The 20,086-nt window shown below is 44.4% G+C and overlaps 1 protein-coding gene across 6 annotated transcripts in view; it reads left to right on the top strand.

Moving 5' to 3' along the window:
* The window catches only part of Eri3 (ERI1 exoribonuclease family member 3), a 130,733-nt gene that overhangs the window by 20,019 nt on the left and 90,628 nt on the right, over positions 1-20,086 (top strand). For all 6 annotated transcript variants that reach the window (XM_034503785.2, XM_076934358.1, XM_034503787.2 and 3 more), the window contains 2 exons: positions 11,601-11,717; positions 18,195-18,254. In XM_034503785.2, the coding sequence (XP_034359676.1) occupies positions 11,601-11,717; positions 18,195-18,254 (177 nt within the window). The remainder of the gene's footprint in view (positions 1-11,600; positions 11,718-18,194; positions 18,255-20,086) is intronic.

The raw sequence follows: 20,086 nt of genomic DNA, 5'->3' as shown, positions 1-20,086 counted from the left end.
TTAGAGCAGACATAGCGATGTAGAAGTAAAATATACATTTCAAGAATGAAGCACTGATGCATGGTGGTGCTGCCTTGTGTGGTTGGCATAGCAGAGACAAGATCGACATGGGTTTATTTGCTCTATTCACATTGCTTCTCTACCTTCCCCAGGGTTTATACCTTTAAGCTGCCATGATGTATAGTTTGGCTGTGAAGTTGCCTTGGGGTGGAGCCAGGAGTTTTCCTTGGGGAGCATTGGGTCATTGGTAACAAAATCACTACATAATTTAGTGCAAATCAGGAAACATCTCCCCTAGCCTCTTATTATCCCGGTGGTCTCTCTAGGGCACAGACAGCTGTTAGACTGCAGATTTGTTAGTCACTGGGCTAAGTTCTTGGTAGGGAAGAGCTCCAAAGAATAGGAGCATTGATATGTGATGAATGACATTAGGGACTGTTAAGTAACAGTGACACTGAGCTGCCTTTAAGGTTTTTGTTGGCTGTGACAAAACCAACTTGGTCAGCAAAGGAATAGGGAGGAGCTCTTTTTAGCCACCTTGGAGGCAATGAAAAAGCCTTTTTTGCTCTTTGGCTAACAACTGTTGGAATAAAATCCAAATAGGAACTAGCTCCTGCCCTCAAGGAGCTGAGTCAAGGAGAGTGGGTGCATGTGTAACCACCAACAGGTAGTGCACTATCATTGCAGGAAAGCATGGGGTAGTGCCCGACAATGGATGGGAGCCATCTACAAATTCACAGTTTGTAGGAAGGGCAAACAGGCTTCATATTGTGAGAAATTTAGGAGACCCAAAGGGCCATGTAGGCCTGAGGCCTGTTACAGCAGGGATTAACCCCCCCCACCTTCCCACCCCCCCTCAAACAAAAACAAAAAAAACAAAAAAAAACAAAAAAACCAAACACCCAGAGGGTTTTAACGGAGGAAAAGATGTTGAATTGACTTAGTTCTAGGAGCAGAGAAAGCTTGGATTTTAGGCTAATTTGTCAAAATGTTAAAGATGAGTAAGAACAGGTGATGGATGAATTTGAGTCCATTGAATAGTTCACAGTTGAATTAATTGGATTGTTTGTATTAGTTACATATTCTCTCTCATGTTCAAGTTAGAAGCTCCTATTGGGGTGCTTGTAAGTGAGAGTACTAAGTCTGGAAGAGGTTTAGGAATTTGAATCAATAAAGGACATAAAGGGTGAGGGTCAGAGTGAAAAAAATTAGAGTTTTTGTTGGATGTGACAAAATCAACTAAGTCAGCAAAGGAATGGTGCTGCTGGGGGTTGGGAGAGCTCAAGAGCCGAGGCTCTGAGGAATTCTTCGGGAGGCCATGCTAGATGTCAGCTATCATTGAAGGTAGCAATTGGGTGGAATGGGAGAGCTCAAGGGAAAGGCAGTTTCTAGAGAATGATAGGGCATCTTTTTATATAAAGTGCTAGGAATTTGCAGTTGGATCTGCTAGAACACACCTTAGACAGACCTGGGAGGTTTAGACCCCTCAAATAGAAAAATGGCTGTGTGGTTAGCATTGAGAGGGAGTGTAAAAGAAGGGTTAATGAAAAGGAGCTGAGGTAACTGGAACTCTGGAAGCCAAGGAGAAAGGGTAGAGTGGTGAGTGTCAGCCAGGGGTGTTTTACTACTCCTATTGATTACATTTCTTCTACAGACTCATCTCAGTTGTTTGACATGAGGAAACTGATATTAGGAGATGCTTTCTCCACTGTGTCTTGTTGGGAAAAAGGATTCTGCATCATTTTGATTAGGATGCCATTGGGATGATTATTTTTTATCCTCTTATCCTTGGTGTTTCCGATGCTAAAAAGCCCCCACAGCATTACATTTATGTGATGAGTTCTGAGCTCTAGCTGTAAAAATCGAGCCATAGCCTAAAAACCCATGACTTGAGTAGTCCTAGATTGACACTCATTTTTCCCTTCCCCCAGGGCTGACAACCTATAGCAAAACGGCAAGCAGGCAATGAGAGAATCAGAAAGGAGTTTCTGGAGGAGAGACAAACATCCAGGAATCCTTGGTAGTGAAGTAGAGGTGCCTTGGAGTAGTCTGCTGTTTGGATCCTGTTCCCATATAATGTAGTTGGCTAACTTATGGCAGGAACTCTTATTTGGAAATCCCCATATTGCTACAGGTAAAGAGTCCATAGTGAAAGCTGGTCATAGTGTCACTCACCTCTAATCCCAGCACGCAGGAGACAGAGACAGGCAGAGCTCTGTGAGTTTGAGGCCAGCCTGGGTCTACTTAGTGATCCAGGACAGCTAGAGCCACATAGTGAGACCTTATCTCAGAAGAAAAAAAAAATCAAATCAAAACAAAAGGAGTCCATAGTGCAGTGTGCATGGGGGAGGTTGAAAGCAAAGTTAGTGAGCCAGAAATGGGATTTTCAGTGTGGTGTTGAGTGAACGGAGAAAACAGAACACCTACAATCCCTGGAAATGAAACAGAGATGTTCCAAGGGTCTAGAAGTGGACATGGAAAAACCTGTTAAACACAGTATTGAAGAGAGATGTTAGTAGGTTGGGTTAAGGTGGTAATGTAGAAATGGAGGAGAGAGATTATGTGTTATAGCCCTTAGGTGTGCTGGGTAAGAACAGGCTTGGGAGCAGTGCTCGGCATAGTTCTAAACTCCACTGGATTCTGGCTTCCTGAGAGTGGCAGTGCTAAGGAACAGAGTATACAATCTATAGGTGTCATAATGGGTACTCTGAGTTAAAGAGCCACATCAAGGGCACACAGGGACAACAACAGCTACAGGTAAGCTCCTTTGAGGTAAAGTAGGTGGCTGTTCCTTTGAGATATATTTGAGATACTGTTTGGCATTGACCTAGAAGAGTTAGCTACTAATGATAACTGATGAGAAAGTTGGGAATCCTACTCTCCCAAATTGTTACAAAGCTTACAGCTCTGACCTGATCTCGTCACTCCTTAATTCAGGACCAAGTTTTGTTTGTTCCCATGTACTTCTCCGAGCACCAACAGCATTGAAAAGCCAACTGGTCAGCTGAAAGGGATTGATAGGGTAGAGGCAGGGCAGGGTCTCCCATGCCATTTGGGCAAGGTCTTTTTCTGGGAAAGTTGCCTGACACTAATGATCTAAGAACTATCAGTGTCTACACCATCTGTCAGCTTGTTAGAAATGGAGTGTCAGGCCACACAGAGCTAAATAGATTCCAAGTTTGACAAGACCTTCAGACAGTTCAGTTTGAGGAGTACCTCCGAGGTTTTCAACCCCAGTAAGTATTAGAATCAGTTGGGGGACTGCTTAAAGCCAGGATCACTGGCCTCAACACCAGGGCTTTGGGCTCACAAAGTCTGTGGTAAAAGCTAGAAATTTGCTTTGTTTCACTAAATCAGCAGTTCTCAACCTGTGGGTCATTGACCCCTTTTGAGGTCAAAAGACCCTTTCACAGGAGTCACCTAAAACTGTTGGAAAACACAGGTATTTACATTATGATTCATAACAGTATCAAACTTACCGTTATGAAGTAGCAACACAGTTTTGTGGTTGGGGTCACCACAACATGCAGAGCTATATTAAAGGGTCACAGTATTAGGAAGGTTGAGAACCACTGATCTAAATCATTTTGTTTTCCTTGAAGAAATAACAGGAAAAACCCCCACAACTCTTAACAAAGCACGATGTAGAAAGGTATTCTGTTGTTGGAAAGGACACTGACTCTTTACAAGGCACAGTTATGTGCACTTGGTGATTTTGTTTGTTTTTTTAGTTCTGGGGTTTGAATACAGGGCCTCAGCTACATGAGTACTGCACCACTGAGCTGCACTGGTAGTCCAGGAATTTACGTTGGAAAAAAATTCTCATTGGGATGCTGTCTGTGGTACTAGCTTTTTCATCCATAAACCAGGGAGTGATTCCTACCAGTTTAAGGAGATGTAACACCACCTCAGCCATCCAGGAGAAAAGGACTGATGGGTCTAGTTGTCTACGCTTTCAAGTCTGTCCTGCTAGCACAGCTGCCCCGATGTCACGTGTGGACAGAGAACAGGGAACCCAGGAGCTACTCCTTAGGGATGAAGCTTCTAGGCATACGTAAATGGTATCTGGGACTGTGATGGGATTACTAAGCACAGTCTCCTGAGGCCTAACCCAGCCAGCTTCTCTGGGCTCCTACTCAATTACCTGAGTGGGCTTGTGTCTGCCTCATTTCTTTACCCTGCTATCCTTCATTCCTTCATCCCAGCTAGTGTGTCTTCAGGGCAGACTATAATTGATTGGAAAAAAAAGAGTCTTTGTGTAACCAAACGCTGATATATCTTGTAATTCTGAGTAAGTTACATGACTTTTCCCCAGTTTATCACAAGACTAACTGAACAGGATTTGGCTGCATGTGTCCAAGCACCAAAGTAAAGAGAGCTGAGTCGGAGCCTATTCTGTCCAGGACAAGGTAGCATAGTGGCTGAGAGCATAGGCTTCAGCACTGGGCTGTTTAGAGCTGAGTTTTGTATGTACCAAGTATGAATGGTGTATGTAACCTTGGCTAAAATAGCTTATACCCCTTGTACTTCAGTAGCCTTATTGGCAAAGTGCAGTTAGTAATATTTCTGACTTTATAGGAGGATTAGTGAACTAAAAATACATGTCTGTGCTTTAGACAGTGCCTAGCATGTAGCTGTACATGTAAACACTTAGTAGAATTAGTACCTCTGACCCATGGTTGTATAGGAGGCTGTTGGAGTATAGCAGCTGATTGGGAGGCCAGCATTACTTTTCTGGTTTTGTGCAGACTCTTGAGATAGATGCAGGGTACTGCCTAGAGAGATTTCTTAACTCTACCCCTGCCCCTGGCCATACTGGAATGGTAAGTCAAGATTTCTACCCTGCTTTACTATTATGACAAACTTAAAACTAACTCCAAGGAACTCTTCTTTTGTATAACCAGAGATTTCTTTTTATTAATTACATGATTATAATACAAACTTATGTATGTATGTATGTATGTATGTATGTAACCACAAAGAAGTGATTGAGTTGTTTGCTGCCCTAAATGTTAGCTTCACAAAGCCCTGATAGTTGATGTTACTCAGAACATGTAAAAATATTCAAATTGAGTCATGTAGAGACAGGTGTGTTTATGCCAGGGTGAAGATACAGTTTTAATACTTTTGATCTCCTTCACTTACTGATATATAGGGTCATTTTTATTTTTTTTTAATTTCAGATTTTAGTAAAGGTAAATTATAACTCAGACTGTACTCCCACTTCTTAAATAATAGCACTTTCTACTTTCAGCCTTGTTTTTATATTTTAATGGTTTTGTGGGGGTCTGTGGAGTTGGGTGGAGGGGAACATATAGGTGAAAAATCAGCCTTTTAAAGCTCTGGGTTCCCCCCTCCCCCCAACCCCATTGCTTGTCCTGAAACTTTGAGCATCAGCCCTCATCTGTCAAAGTGTAAATCAGCAATTAAAACCCAAACAGCCAAATGCCAAAGATGACCCGAAGCACAAAGCAACTGACAAACAAGTCCGGACAAATCGACGGGTAATTTATAAGCTTTGCCCTAAAATCTAATTATTTGGCAATTCGAATTTGCAGCCAGCCAGGGCTCGGCAATAAATTTAACCCGCCATAAATTATTTAGGAGCAGGCTGTGGTGTAAATCAAAACCACGAGTGTTTGTTTAAGAAATAAGCTCCTTGTGCATACACCCCCCACCCGAAACTGTTAGGCAAATCATGCCCAGTCCATCCTAACTCTTGCCGATGAGCAGGGAGCTCCCCCACTCACCCTAGAAAGGGTTACTTTTATATCAGACTGTATCCAGATCTAATAGGCATTGGATAAGCCCTACATGTTTGCTGTTTGTGGTTCAGTTGCCTCTGAATTTTTTATCAAATCCTTTAGTATGAGGGATAGAAGGAAGGGATAGATTACTTGTTACTATCTCTAAATTGAGGAAATGTCTGTTTGCTCTTCTTAGATTCATTTGGGCAAAGTGTGAAAATGATCTCAGTCCCATATTTCAGATGGGATCACAGAATCATCAGCTCAGGTTGAGAAGAATTTGTGCTTTGGAAAAATGAGATAGACTACTACTGTAGTAACCCTTGCTAGCAATTCCAGTGGTCAGCTGAGCGCTTTCTGCTGACTGGCTTTTGTTGCTGTTGTCTTACTGTCTTTGAGCATAACCTAATCTCTACAGATAATTTAGTTGAAGGAAGTTTTTATACACTAAAAACAAACGCTACAGATTTATTTTCTGTAGTCTTCAACAGTTGGGTGTGAACTTTCACTTGAAGTGCCATTGCAGTTTTGTCCTGTTTATTAAGGGACCCACTGTGGCTCTTAGTTAATCAGTTTTAAATCAAATGGTCTTAAAACCCGTGTTCTAGCTCACTTATGTAGGAAAAAGCAAATTAATATTTGCTTGGTGCTTCCTTTGATTTCTCTCCCTTTTGGGAGAAAAATTGCAGCTGTCATTTTACTGAGACAGTAAATAAATGCAGCAGGGTAAGAACCTTGGATACTTTGAAAATTCCACATTCAGAGGGTTTTTTTATCTTAGGGTTGTCAGTTATGGCCAATTCCCAACCAGCATCACCAGACCAGCTGTATTATTTTACTCTGCCCTCAGATAACTGAATGGTGTAGGATAACCTGTACTAGTTTTGGCACTGAAAGTGGTATGTTCTAGACCCCTCTGGTCCCAGGCAAACTAGACAGTTTGACTCAATCTGGGATTAAGTGGTTGGCAGCAGTTGAGGAAGAAAGCCATTCAGAGGTACAAGAATGGATTGAATCCAGTAGACATTGCTTTGGGGTGCTCTAAATCTGGCCTTGAACCTGGTGCTACCATTTACCTTGTCATCTTAGGCAGATCACCTCCCAGATCCTGTGGAAAATCCTAGAAAGCAGTTTTCTGGTTGACAGATACTAGCTCTGTCTCCTATTTGTCAGTTCCTTTCTGTTTTCACACAACAAAAGTTGAGAAAGGGGAGACCAAGAGGCAGGTGCCAGAGATGCAGACTGAAGGCTCAGGTTTCTCCCTTCCTGAACTCAGCCTGGTGGCACCTATCTGGCTACAGCATGGAGGAGACTCTTTAGGATCATTTCTCTAGGACTTCTGCCTAGACCATCCACACACGCTCCCATTTGGGTGTTGAGGAGTGTGCTGAGTTCCCTACAGAACAGCCACCTACTTGTCCCTTTTTGGAGTCCCAGCTCTGTCTTTTACCAGCAGCATAGTTGATAAGGGCCTTAATTTATTGTGAAATATCAACAGTAATGATTTCCATCTAGTAAGTTGTTTAGAGGATTAAGATAATTTCTGTTAGCACTTAGCAGAGTGTCTACCATAGAGGAAACAAGAAGCAGAGGGAACAGGATGATTCCATTCTCCACACAGCAGAGAGTGTTGGAGACTGTCTCCTTTTGTTCCTTCCCAAGACTCTTGAGCATGTTGAGAGAAGTGTCAGGCCTCACTCCTGTGCCTGTGCTTGAGCTGTTTGCTAAATAGTGGGTGCTTAACAGTATTGGTTTATGATCTGATGCTGGTGCTGATGACATGACCCATCTCCCAGGGTTAGTGAGCCTAAAATAAGAAAATGAATGGGAATGAACAGAAGCCTAACACTTGGTATGTCCCTCCACTGTCCATTGCTCAGTTGTCATTTCTACTTACTAAGTCAAGCACTTCTCCAAGGCACAAGTTACTCGTCTCTTAAGCTCCACTCTGTCTAACATAGTAGCCCCCTAGTAGTTTAACTGAATGTGAGTGGCATAAGGAGATAAAGGAATTAGGGAGCTATTCTTGGAATCTGGAAAGAGGCCTTGTAAATACAGACTGGGTCTTCCTTCCTCTGGATCAGAAGCACTCAGCTGTCCTGAGAAGAAAATCAAACAACCAACCCTCTTCTTTCTGGGGGAATAATAAAATTGGGCAAGGGAAAAGGAACAGGGGCAGGGATAGTGCTGTCATTATCTGAGAGCAATTAGAGCTAAAAGCTAGCACTTGGGCACATCTTCACATATCTTTGGGTTGGAATTGATACCATTTACCTGTAGCATTGGGGGTGGGATGGGGAATGTTGTCTTTGACCATTATCAGTAGAAACAGTCAAGGAAATGTTTGGCATGGTTCAGGCACACCTGATGCATAGGTATGCCAGCTTGGAGCAGCGTAGGGCTCTTCTCCATGACTGTGCTGTGGGGCCAGTATGTGGGGCCTGCTGGACAGTATGGGAAGGAAAGAAGTGATCTGTAAGGTCTTTCTGCTCTGACCCCTCAGAGGGTCTTCTTTTTAAGTATTTGTAATTCATGTGTGACTATGTGTGAGTGTGTACACATAAGTACAGGTGTACTCACAGGCCAGAGGCTTCAGATCCCATGACTTAGTTACAGTGACTGTGAGCCAGCTGATATGAGTACTGAGAACTAAACTCAGGTTTTCTGCAAGAGCAGTACATACTCTTAATAGCTGAGTCATCTCCCCTGGCTCCATTTAAAACAATTTTTTTTGTTTTTTAAAAGAATCTTTAAAGAGTCTTCTGTCATAAGCTCCTCTTTTGCATCTCAGTGGTTCAAAGGACTAGGTCCTGTGCAGTCATGTTATTACAGTTTCTGATGCTTCTGAGGAAAGACTCCAGGATAGTGGCCATGTCATGTATGTGGCTCTTGTGAGTCCCTCTTGATTTTTGAGGACTAGGCCCGCCTGACAGGGCAACCTCACATGTCCTGAGCCTTGGGTTTAGGCATCTTGGGGTCTGCTTTTCTTTTCCTCTTCCTTTTCTTCTTCTTCCTCCTCCTCCTCCTCTTCTTCCTCCTCCTCCTCCTCTTCCTCCTCCTCCTCCTCCTTCTCCTCCATAGGAGCCGAGACAGGTCTCAGTAAGTTGTCACCAAATTTGGTCACTAGCTCTGTGTCCCTATGAGTGAAGGAACCATTAGCAGGAGAGTCTGAATGCTGAGCTTCAGTGGGAGACCCAAGGCTGAGTTTTCAAAGCCTGCTGAGAAAGCTGATACAGTTCTGGTCAGAGCAAGAGCTGAATGTTCTGTTTTGTAATACTAATGAAATTCCAGATTTGTAATAGCATTTCTCATATCTAAAACAAACCGCGTGCTTGTAAAAAAGTAGAAAGATCAACTTTAAGCCATACATTCTTAGTAATAGAGGTTTTTCCCCCTATTTATGTTTGATAGATATTTTTGTTTCCAGAGGAATGTCAACTCCTAATTTCATAATGTATCACAGGCTTAAGAAAATTGAATTTAATAAAAGCCAAAGATGAATGGCATCCTTAAAGGTCCCAACACTTGTCTTTATTAGCAGGACAAACTGCAGGTCTCCAAACACTGTTTGTTTCCAATGAAAGTTTAAATGAAAAGTACAGTTGTGTCACAGGTTAAATCTCATTTCGGGCCTAGCTAACATTGTTAGTGAGGAGCTGCTGTATTTGTTTCCTTGGACACCAGGGCAGCCAAACTCACCAGACTGTGGAGCTCTTTCTATTGGGGTGGAGTTTGGGGGGATATTTCTCCTATTTAGTAGGAGAGGAAGGATTTACTACAGATTCAGGGGTTGGGGGGGGGTCTGACTCATGAATCACAACTCTTGGGAATTGTGGCTGCGTGAGTTTTTAGGAACAGTGTATATGGTGTATGTGCAAATGCTCTACTTAGGTTTCCATAGCGAAACTCCTCTGCTTGGCTGCTTTATAGCTCTTTATGGAAACAAAGGCTTACCAGTTGGAGAACGAGTCCTTCGCTCCACTGGCAGAAGAGTGTCTTACCAGCTGGCCTAAGGAGCAGTCTGGGTCTTCTTGCCCTTACCTTGCAGCCATTTTGCTCTTCCTGTATCTGATAATAAGTTCTCTTCAGCTTCTTCATCTCTGGGGATCAGCCCAGGGGTAGCAGGTAAGCTCCCATCAGCTAATGAGTCTGGTTGAATGATCCTTTCACAGGGGTCACATATCAGAATCTTGCTTATTAGAGATCTACATTACGATCCATACGTAGCAAAATTACAGTTACTAAGTAGCAACAAAAATAATTTTATGGTTGGGGGTCACCATACCATGAGGAACTGTATTAAAGGGTCACAACATTAGAAAGGTTGAAAACCACTGGCCTAGGGATACCAAGCAGCCAGAGCCTTTAAATTTCTCTTAATATGAAATCTAACTGCATTGATTTTTTTTTTCAGCCTTACTGTTATGCTTTGGATTGAAATAAATACTTAAAGAAATAAGTCCAAAATATTAGTGGATATATTCCGCAAGGATGGTGGCTGTCTTCCTTGGGACATAAAGACAATTGACAACTTTCTGTTTTCGTGCCCACTGATTCCCTGAGTGTGGTCAGGAGTAGTCAGCAGTGGTGGTTTCTATATTGCTCTTCCAGGCTGTCCCTGCCTTGGCTTTGATGATTCTAGGAAGATCTTCTCTAGAATGAGGGTTCTGGGGTAGGCACGCCCCTGGAGCTGATTGTTGGGGCCTTTTGTGGGCAGAACTTCCTTTTGTCTCTGCAGTGCAGGCTTTTTTCACATGCTAATTTTACTTGGAAGATTTTGCTTTTATTTATTTTTTTATTATTTCCTATTTGTCTCTTCCAGATGTTTTCAGGGCAGTTTTTTGTGTGTGTGGGTGTTGTAAACTAATTCCATTCATGTTTTAAAAATTTATGAAAGCGCTAATAAAAATGTCAAAGTGGTAAAAATGTTAGCTTTTCCTCTGCTTTGATTAAATTTTGCAAACTGTTTTTGAATATTAAAAAGCAATATATTTTTTTATTCTCTCCCCTTGGTTTCCCTCTTCTCTCTGGTGCGCGTGCTCTCTCCTGCCCTCTCCCCCCTCTGGTGCATCCCTCCCTTTCTAGGAACGATGTATGAGGCATGCTGCACAGCCAGCGTTCTGCAAGCCTGTTTGCACACCAGGACCTTGGTGCTGTGCATCTCTATTAAATAACGGAGACAAATTAATCTTAGAGACACCAAACAAATTGTCACTCCTCCTTCTCTTCCATTACCTTCCAGCGGACTGGGAAGGGCTTGCTAAGCGGTTGGGCGGGTAGGGGCAGGCAAAGGGGAGTGTGCAGTGTTTGAAGGGAAAAGTGGGAGGCACTGGCCTCTATTAACTTGTGTTCCATGTTCTTCCCTCTGATATCCCCTTTGGCTTTGTTTTGGGAGTTTATTTGTTTGTTACCTTTTTTTTTTTCCCCCTTACAAAAACTAATGAAGACACTCCCCACACCGTCCAACCTCACTACTTGGCAGTGTCTAAGCTTCATACAAGGAAGTCTGTGTACTGTGTGATGGCTGCTTGCTTACCTGGGATCCAGACACTTCAGAACAGCAGCCTGGGCAAGAGATGGAAGGCCTTTCTTTGTTTTAGAGGATTATCCAATGGGCCTCTGTGAGGGAAACAGACAGTGTACCACTGTCTTCCTTCCCTCAAACAATGGATGGGAAGGCTTTAGCATTGTGAGCAATGAGATTATGAATGTTGACATCACCTTTTCTAGCCTTGGGTTTGAGCTGGCAGAAGGAATGATCCACAAACACTCATTCTTTCTTGGCTTTGAATAGTTATTTGAAATGATTGATTAAAATGACTTACCTTTTCTTCTGTCTCTTTGGCATTCTAGGAAATCATTGAGTTCCCCATCCTGAAGTTAAATGGCCGGACCATGGAAATTGAGTCTACTTTTCACATGTATGTCCAGCCTGTAGTCCACCCACAGCTTACCCCCTTCTGTACAGAGGTAAGGGCTGCTGAGAGAGGAGCTTTGGGATTGTTGGTTCATTCAGGCCACTTAGGGAAAGCTAGGTCCAATCAGTGGTTAAGGCAAGAGCCTAGCAATGGCTTTTTACTTGACTATAGTCTGTGACTGCTTGAGTACCTTTCCTCCGGGACAGCAGTGATACAGTTTTCCCCAGATTTCCCCATCATTTCCCTTTCCATCTTGTTCTCAGTGTTCTTGTCAACTGGACACTTGGAGTCAATCTAGGAGTAGCATGGGACTTCTGGGACTCAGGTTCTTTCCAGTTCCATTTTCAATAGAGCCTGTTGTGCAGCAATGAGGATTTCAGCCACTTGGAAGGGATTGTTATGTTCAGGTATTCTTAGCTTCCTGAGATGTTAATGTTGCTCTGTCCTGCAAAGTAAAGCATGACTTTCCCCACCAAGGACAGAGAAGATAGGCTGGCCAGGGTTGAGTATCCTTATCTAGGCTTGTACTGTACTTGGCTGCCTTGGCTGCAGATTAGCACTGACGCCATTTTACAGAGCTTGGATTTTGATAATTGCTGGAGGTTTAGAAGAGCTTTCATCAGGGTGGAGGGAGTGCAGCTCCTAGGAGGGCTAACTCTCAGAATGGTGCAGAGGTGCCGAGTGTGGTTGTTTTCCTATAGTGTGTGCCCTGCCAGGCATTTTGTGGTAGAATCACCAGCCCTGCATGCATGGGAGCAGAGGTGACAGAAAACATAAATTTGGAGCTTAGATATATTGAGCCTTTGTGCCTTCATATAAAGACTTCCTTTCTACACATAAGTGAAATAGGGGAAAGAAGTACTTGAGGAAGCCTGGGCAGTTTGTTGTGGAAGAGACTGGGGAAGGGCCTGCAGGTTGCAATAGGTGTTTCAATGGGCCCTGAGGCTGTCTAGCCCAGGTACGGGGTCTCCAGAGCTGCTCCTGAATTCAGAGCCAATGTTTGCCATCTAACCCAGGTGGGCCTTTTGTGGCAGATACTCATCTGCCCAGATGTCCATTCTCCTAACCCTTTAACTGAAGCTTTCCATCATTTCCCTCTTTCCCCTGGAAATTGCCTTTCCCATCAGAGTGAGTGGCTAATTTACCTTTTGCCTTCTTTTGGAAAGTCATTGGAGGACGGTTACACTAGCCACTACCTAAGACCCCCAATGCCCTGGAAGCCGTGCCATGCTCTCTTTCCATCTAGGTACTAATCAGACTACCCTGGTTAGCTTAGCTTAGTTTTGGAGAACAAATGATCTGGGGATGTTTAGACTGGTGTGGCACTTGAGGCCACACTGCCTGATATGGACCAGAAACCCAGATCTTGGAGTAGTTGCTGCCTGTTCAGGAATTCAAATTGCTGCTGGGGCTGGCCTTCAGCAAGAGTAGGTGCTCTGGAATGAGGCATATCCTTCAGAGTGGGGATGGGAGGTGCCCAGAAAGCATCCTTTTCTTCTTGACAGTTTTACCCCCAAAACATCCATAATTGGAGAGCACAGAGTGTGGGGTCCTATGTTGGGATTCTGGCTGCACAACTGTTCTGAAGACAAAGATCTGGTTGTGAGGCATTGGGTTGAGATCTCAGCACTCTCCAAACCCCTGGCTCCTGCTATGTCCCTACCCACTGCAGTGTGCCCTTATGCTTTCTTGTGCTCCAGGCCTGATTAGGTTTGCAGCCTTCCTTGGTAAATAGCCTAGATCAGGCTTGCCCCAAGTCACATTGATCCAATAGCTTGTACTTTGATTACTTCTCTGTTTTGCTTCTCTATACTGAGTTCTTGGAGTTCTGAACTAGACTTGGTCTGTTTTTGCCTCTATTTCTATGAGGGTCTAGTTCCATGTGCGCTCCATAAACAGGAACTATTGCCAAGGAGGTAAGCTACTATACTGTGGACTTGGCCTTTTGTTTTTTAAGCAAACAACCCCCCCAAAAAAGACAAACAAAAACAACAACAACAAAAAAAAAAAAACCGAAACAAACAAAATTCCCTGTGTTTGGAAGGGAATGTACCCATGCTGCAATGCATGTTGGATAGAGGACAGCTTATCGGAGTCGGTTCTCCTCACTGTACCTTTCATGGTTTGAACTCAGGTTCTCAGGCTTGATGGTAAGTGCCCTTATTGAATGAGCCATCCTGGTGGCCTCTGACTTGACATTTTGAGTGAGTCAAGTCTCTTTGGAAAACCCTCCATTACCTCAGTGTTGCCCTGACTTTATCCCAGCTGTAATTAGGTCTTGAAGAGAAGTATGGGTACAAAGGGAGGCCTTACCTGCCCTGGCAGGAGCCAGGTTCAGGATAGCTGTGGGATTAACCTACCCAGAGATGTATTAATCTGTCATTAATAAATGTGTGAGCAGTGGCCTCACACCTCCAGCTTGGACCCAAGTGGCTTCTCTAGTAGAGTCTGTTTCTAAGTCCACACAAAATTCTTAAGAACCCTAGTATGGTCAGGTACAGTGCATGTGCCTATAATATCAACAGTCTTTAGTCAGAAACAGAAGGATAAGGGGTTCAGTGCCAGTCTGGATGACATGAGGCTGTCTTAGACAAGCAAATAGCTCAGCATGATGACCCTTGCCTATAATCTCTGTACCCAAGAGGCTGAGACAGGAGGCTGGGAGTTGGAGGCCATCCTAGATTAACCCAGTGCGTTCAAGGCTGTAATACCAAGGCCTGGGGCTATGTAATAACTCTGTCTCAAAAAAACATAAATCAAAAAGACGCCCAAGCAAAACCTCTAACCTATGTGCATATATATATGAGCATGTTTGTATAGCGTTGGACCACAGAGAGAAGGCTTTGGCCTGAACAGGTCTATAGTCCCACACAAATGCTCATGCTACTTTGTGAGAAGGGTCTAGCCTCCTGAGGCATTGCCTCAGTTACTCATCCTGAACAAAGTTATGGTAGGGACAGGGCCGTGGAAGTTCCTTTCCTGTGACTTGTAGAGTCTGTCCCAGCCTGTGAGCTTGTGCTTCAACAGCTAGGCTGCTGTGGTCCCTGGCCATGTATAGTCTTTTGTTGTTGTTGCTGTGAAAAAAACAAAAAACAAAAAACAAAAAACAGAGAAATACCCATTTTGCTAAATGCCAGTAAAGGGCTTTGTCTTGCACCTGTATTTATAAAGGGTGAGATTTATTGGCCTCTTTGTGTGAGGAGAAAGAGTGGGCCTGATTATCAGATTGCACACCAGAGACAAGTGCTTATGTAATCAACAAACTGTCTTGGTGTCAGAATACGATTGTGTTGGAGATAAACTGTGAAAGATACCGCCTGGCCGCTGACATGCTGTTGGCACTGAGTTTCCTGGCTACTCTCTGGAGTTGCTACTGTTTCCAATGAAGCCAGCTCATCCCTGGACAAAGCCCTCATATAGGTAGGGGGCATTGGGAACCAGCAGTGTTATCAGTCAGGTCAAAAGTCTCTTCCTGTGGTTTCTGATTCTGGAGAAGTGAGAGTTAATCTGTAATTCCTCAGTGAAAGGAATCAGAGAACACACATTAATTTTTTTCTCCCACCTCTCCTACCTTAAGTGGTTAAGGCCTCTGAGCTCTGTTTGGCCTGTGAGCCCTGATTCTCAGCTTAACAAACACTTGGCTTTACTCTAGTACCTTTTGATGTGAGGCTATGAAAGCCTTTTGCAAACATATATTAATCTAAGTGGGATGGGCTTAAAACTACACCGTGAAGGATTTTAAGTTAGGCCTAAGATAGAACTTTCCAGTTAATTTTGTACAGTAGTCTCTCTCCCTCACCATTTATAGTTTGGCTGTGTATCAAGTACAGGGACTAACTTTCTCAGTTTTAGCCCCCTTCAGTCAGTTTACACTGGCAGAACTGGTAAGAGGTGGCTCATTCTTTGGGTAATAAGTCTGCTCCCTCCAAGAACTCCCTCAGTCCCTTAAGGGCTAGAAGGCTTCCCAAAGAAGGGAACTACAATGTAAGCCTTTGACTCTGAGGCTGACTTCAGTCTTCTAGGAACTCAGTGATGAGCTACACTGGCTGTCCATCCTGGAAATGCTAGCTATCTAGAAAGCATGGAGCGAGCACAGTTGACTTCCATGTCAATCAAGCCTGTTGATGCCTGGTTGCTGAGCTGGAGCCCCAGTCTCAGCCCTAGTGTAGGGAGAGATGGGCCTGACCCACAATGAGGAGTGCTACAGTCTTCTAGTAGGATACTTGGGGTGGCCCCTGGTTTGTTTGTTTGTTTGTTTGTTTTTTTAGGTGATGTGATTTTTTTTATAATTATTTATTTATTTTTTGTTGTGCTAAAGTTTGAACTGAGGCCTTGAGTGTGCTAAGCAAGTGCTGTGCTACTAAACTACAGGTGTGATGCGTTTCTTACCTACGTCTGCTTTCCCAGGGCCTAGCGGGCACATGGGTGCTGATTTGAGTCCTGGTGAGAGGAGGGGAAGTTCTTGCTTGCTTTGTGCCTTTGTCTGCACATGTAAGACTTTCCAAAGCTCTTCAGTATTGGGCTTTACTGAATTACCCTGGGCTGGAGCCAGAGAAGTAGGACTAGGCCTTGTCCTAGGACTCATACTAGATGCAGACTGATGCTTGGGCCCTGGAGCTTTCCAAGAAGTGGGAGTAGCCGTGGGCCTTTCCCACCACAGCCCTGACCCTTACCATCCCTCTATCCTAGAAGAGTTTAGCAGGAAGGAACGAGACTGGAATGAACAGCTGTAGTCTGGCTGTCAGTCTGACTTTTGGAAGGTGGACCTGGAGTTGAGAATGAGAGTCTACTTCTGACTATTGGTCCCTGTATGCCTGACAGAAAATCCAGGGCACCTGCCTTCCTGCTCTGGGTGTGGCTCTGGGTGCTAGCCGAGCTGGGCCTAGCACACTGTGGTGAGTAGGCAATTCTACAAGCAAGGCTTTAATGTACCTGTGCAGGCTCCTGCTTCTCTGGCATATAGTAGGTACTAGGAGAATGAACAAGAGAAGTGCTCTGTTCTCAAAGGAAAACCTCCCTCCCATGAAGGGTGCCTCACCCTCCATCTACACTGTATGTAGCAGGAGACCAGTCTTTTCTTCTCTTTGACTCAGGCCCTCCCTCTGCTGGGCAGTTCTTTGGTCTCTCAAGCAAGGAAAGGGTGTGGAGGTGCCAGCCGGGTGGGCATGCTGTGGGTTAAAGCCTTGCAAAAGAACAGTGTAGTTAATCTTTCTAATTTATTTTCCTTTTAGACCATGGGAAGTCTGTAGGCAGCAGCTGTTACCCAATTAAAATACAGATTAATATAAAAACAGTTTCTGGAATATAAAATAGAGTGGCTGTGTCCTTACACTTCCTTAAAATACCACCTAATAATGACTTGATGAACTACAGAAACCCACCTAGAGGAACTCAGCATTCTTAAAATGAAAATTTCTTCCCTAAAAGGTGTGTATTACCATTCCATGTAAGTCACTATGAGAAAATAACCTTCCCTTTTAGAGCTGGCACTTTCTGCGAGTTAGGTATTTGGCATTCATTAAATGTAATTATAGTTTAATCGGAGTTTTAAACCCCTTCCCCCACTTCAACAAAAAAAGTTGTTTCCAAGCCAGCCGACATACTCTTAGTGAGAATAGCCAGGACATTATAGCACTGTGCTCTCTAACTAGTGTCCAAGATAGGATAGCATTGTGATTTTCAGCCAGTGTCTGGGACATGATGGCACTGTGATATTTAACTACTGTCTGTCTAGGACAGGGCCTCAGGATTAAGACTGATAGGAACTCTGTGCCTATTCTGTGCTTGAGGGATACATTTACTTCTGAAATAACAAAACAACAAGCTTGCTTAAAGCTAGGCTTGACATGGGTAGAACCTATGCCCATGAGCCAATCTCTAGGCCAGAACCTATACATTAGACCTTTCTTTCCTCCCGGTTGCTTACAGGTGGCCTTCTTGCTTGGCAGGGAAGTATGTCCAGATTTCTGAGTCTTGTCCTGTGGTACCCAATTAATATAAAAACAGTTTCTGGAATATAAAATAAGTGGCTGTGTCCTTACATTTTCTTAAAAGTATAAATGGGGAAGTCCTGGGGAAGTCCTGGGTGGACAGAGGCTCACAGAGAGGGAAAAACTCACAACTGAGTATGCCTAGCTGGAGCACATACGCACCAGGCTCCGTGGGAGCATCTGTGATGCTGGAGTCTAACGTGCTTTAAGACTAATTTGTGGGATCTTATTGAACCTGTTGAATACAAAAGACACGTAAAATTAAAAGAAAAAAAAATCCTCCCAAATAAAAGTTTAAACATGCACGGAGCCTGTCTTGTTGTTAGCATGTGTGTGGGCCCATTCCAGACTAGGCTGCTGCTGGGGATATTCTCACAGCATCCTAGGACATGATTCCCAAGCTCCTGGCCTGCCTCTGAGCTTGAAGCCTTGAGGCCCCAGCCGTCCCATTGGAGGAGGAATTGAGGGGACAGAATAGACTGTCCTTCCCTTGTACCTTGGTTTTCTACCCAAAGGCTGTTTTTTTTCTTTCTTTACAGCTCACTGGGATCATTCAAGCCATGGTGGATGGCCAGCCAAGCCTGCAGCAAGTGCTGGAGGTAGGTTGAATGACCTTTAATTCCTGACCTCTGACCTCTTCCTGCTGCCTTTCTTTCCCTCCCCTCCTGAGAATGTTGCTGTATAATTTGACTATGATTATGGCTTGATTAGAATAACATTTGCTGTCACATCAGTGACATGCTGTTGAGAGTATTGAACCATTGATCTGTCATCTCCAGCTGTTCCCGTCAGGGTTACTGACAAGATGTCCAAGTGCTGCCAGGAGTCAGACAGAGCCCTTCACCCCTCCTCACCTGGCCTGTGGCCTTGTGTTGGCCGCAGCCAAGGCCTGTGCTGGGTGGGCTGGGGCAGAGGAGCTGCTCTGCAGCCTTACAGGATTAGCCCTGGGACTGAAGGGTTTTGTTTAGCTTTGGTGTAGTTTCCTGTGGCATGTGAGCACTTCATTAACTCCCCCAGAATTCCCCATCGATGGCTTTTGTTTGCTGTCAGCTCCTCCAGGAGCTGCAGTCAGCCGCCTGCCCCACTGCTGCTTGCCTGGATGCGATGTGCCTGTCGGGTGCAGAGGCTGCACTGGGTAATGATTCCTAATCAGAATAATTACAACAATTGCCTATGTGAGGGAAATCAAATTAAAGACTTTAGAACTCTTGGCAGAGACCACACTTCTTGGAGATTCTCCTCAGGGAACTGGGAAAGGTTAAGGCGCTGCTTCCTGTGCTGCAGCTAGAGGGAATAGGGAAGAAGCTCTGCTTGGTTTCAGCCTACCCCCCTTCACCCTTCCAGCCTCAGGGTCTTCTAAGGCGAAGGGTTCTTTGACAGCGGCACTGTTCTGTGGAGGAGGGCAGACAAGAACAAGCCTGTGGATTTCATTAGGTGCTTTATTTGTTTTTAAGACTCATAAATCCAAAACTTGGACTGTCTCAGTGTTGAGGAGGAATATCAAGGGCACAATTGCATGGCAGGAGGACACTTCCCCTTAGCTATGAATCCTGTCCCCTGGGAGAGAGTCATGGCTTGAATAGCCTGGACCCATCTGCACAGAGAAGATCTGAGAGGGAGGCTTAGCTACCTTGGTGGCAGTGGGTACTCCCCGTCTCTGGAGTGTAGAGGTCTAGGCATGTCAGCTCAGTTTTGGACATGGTAAGGGTGCTTGTAGTAGATGGCAGAAGGTAGGGTAAGGTAAAAGGTAAGGTGTAAGGTAAGGGGTAAGTTACAGAAGAGGTAAGGGAAGGGGTAATGGAAGGGGGAAGGGAAGGGGGAAAGGAAGGGGTAAGGGGTAAGGGACGGGGTAAGGGGGAAGGGAAAGGGTAAGAGGGAAGGGGGAAGGGAAGGGGGAAGGGGGAAGGGAAGGGGTTAGGGAAGGGAAAGGGAAGGGAAAGGGAAGGGAAAGGGGAAGTAGCTTCTGTTTGCTTCCCTGACCTACTGCCCTTTTGAGAGGTAGTCCATTGCTAGGCTTGAGAGACTCCCTCAATATGGTTGGTCCTTGCCAGCAGCAGCTCCAAACAACCTTGCTTTGAAAAAGGATAGAAGGTTGATAGCATTTCCCAGGAATGTCTGTTGCTAGGTCCTGGCAGCTCCAGACTGGGGTCATTAAAGTAGTAGTCAGAGTTGAGAGGAGATGTGGTGTTCACAAGACACCTTTCTGACAAGCCCAGGCCAGCCCTGGAGTGGGATGCTTAGAAAGTTGTGAATGTTATCCACTTCTGGTGTTTTGTAGGTGAGGAGGAAGATTTCCAGCATCAATCTGAGTAGAGTTTATGGAGGATAAGCACATCATACCCATCCTGTTAGTCCTGAGTCAGATACAGAACTAAAATATTGTCCCAACCAAGGCAGCTAGCAAGATGCTTGCCTGATTTATTATTCTGAG

Source organism: Arvicanthis niloticus, chromosome 5 (assembly GCF_011762505.2).
Source record: "Arvicanthis niloticus isolate mArvNil1 chromosome 5, mArvNil1.pat.X, whole genome shotgun sequence".
In the NCBI taxonomy this organism is placed as follows: Eukaryota; Metazoa; Chordata; class Mammalia; order Rodentia; family Muridae; genus Arvicanthis; species Arvicanthis niloticus.
The sequence above is the reverse complement of the archived record's forward strand: the minus strand, read 5'-3'. Positions and strand labels throughout refer to the sequence as shown.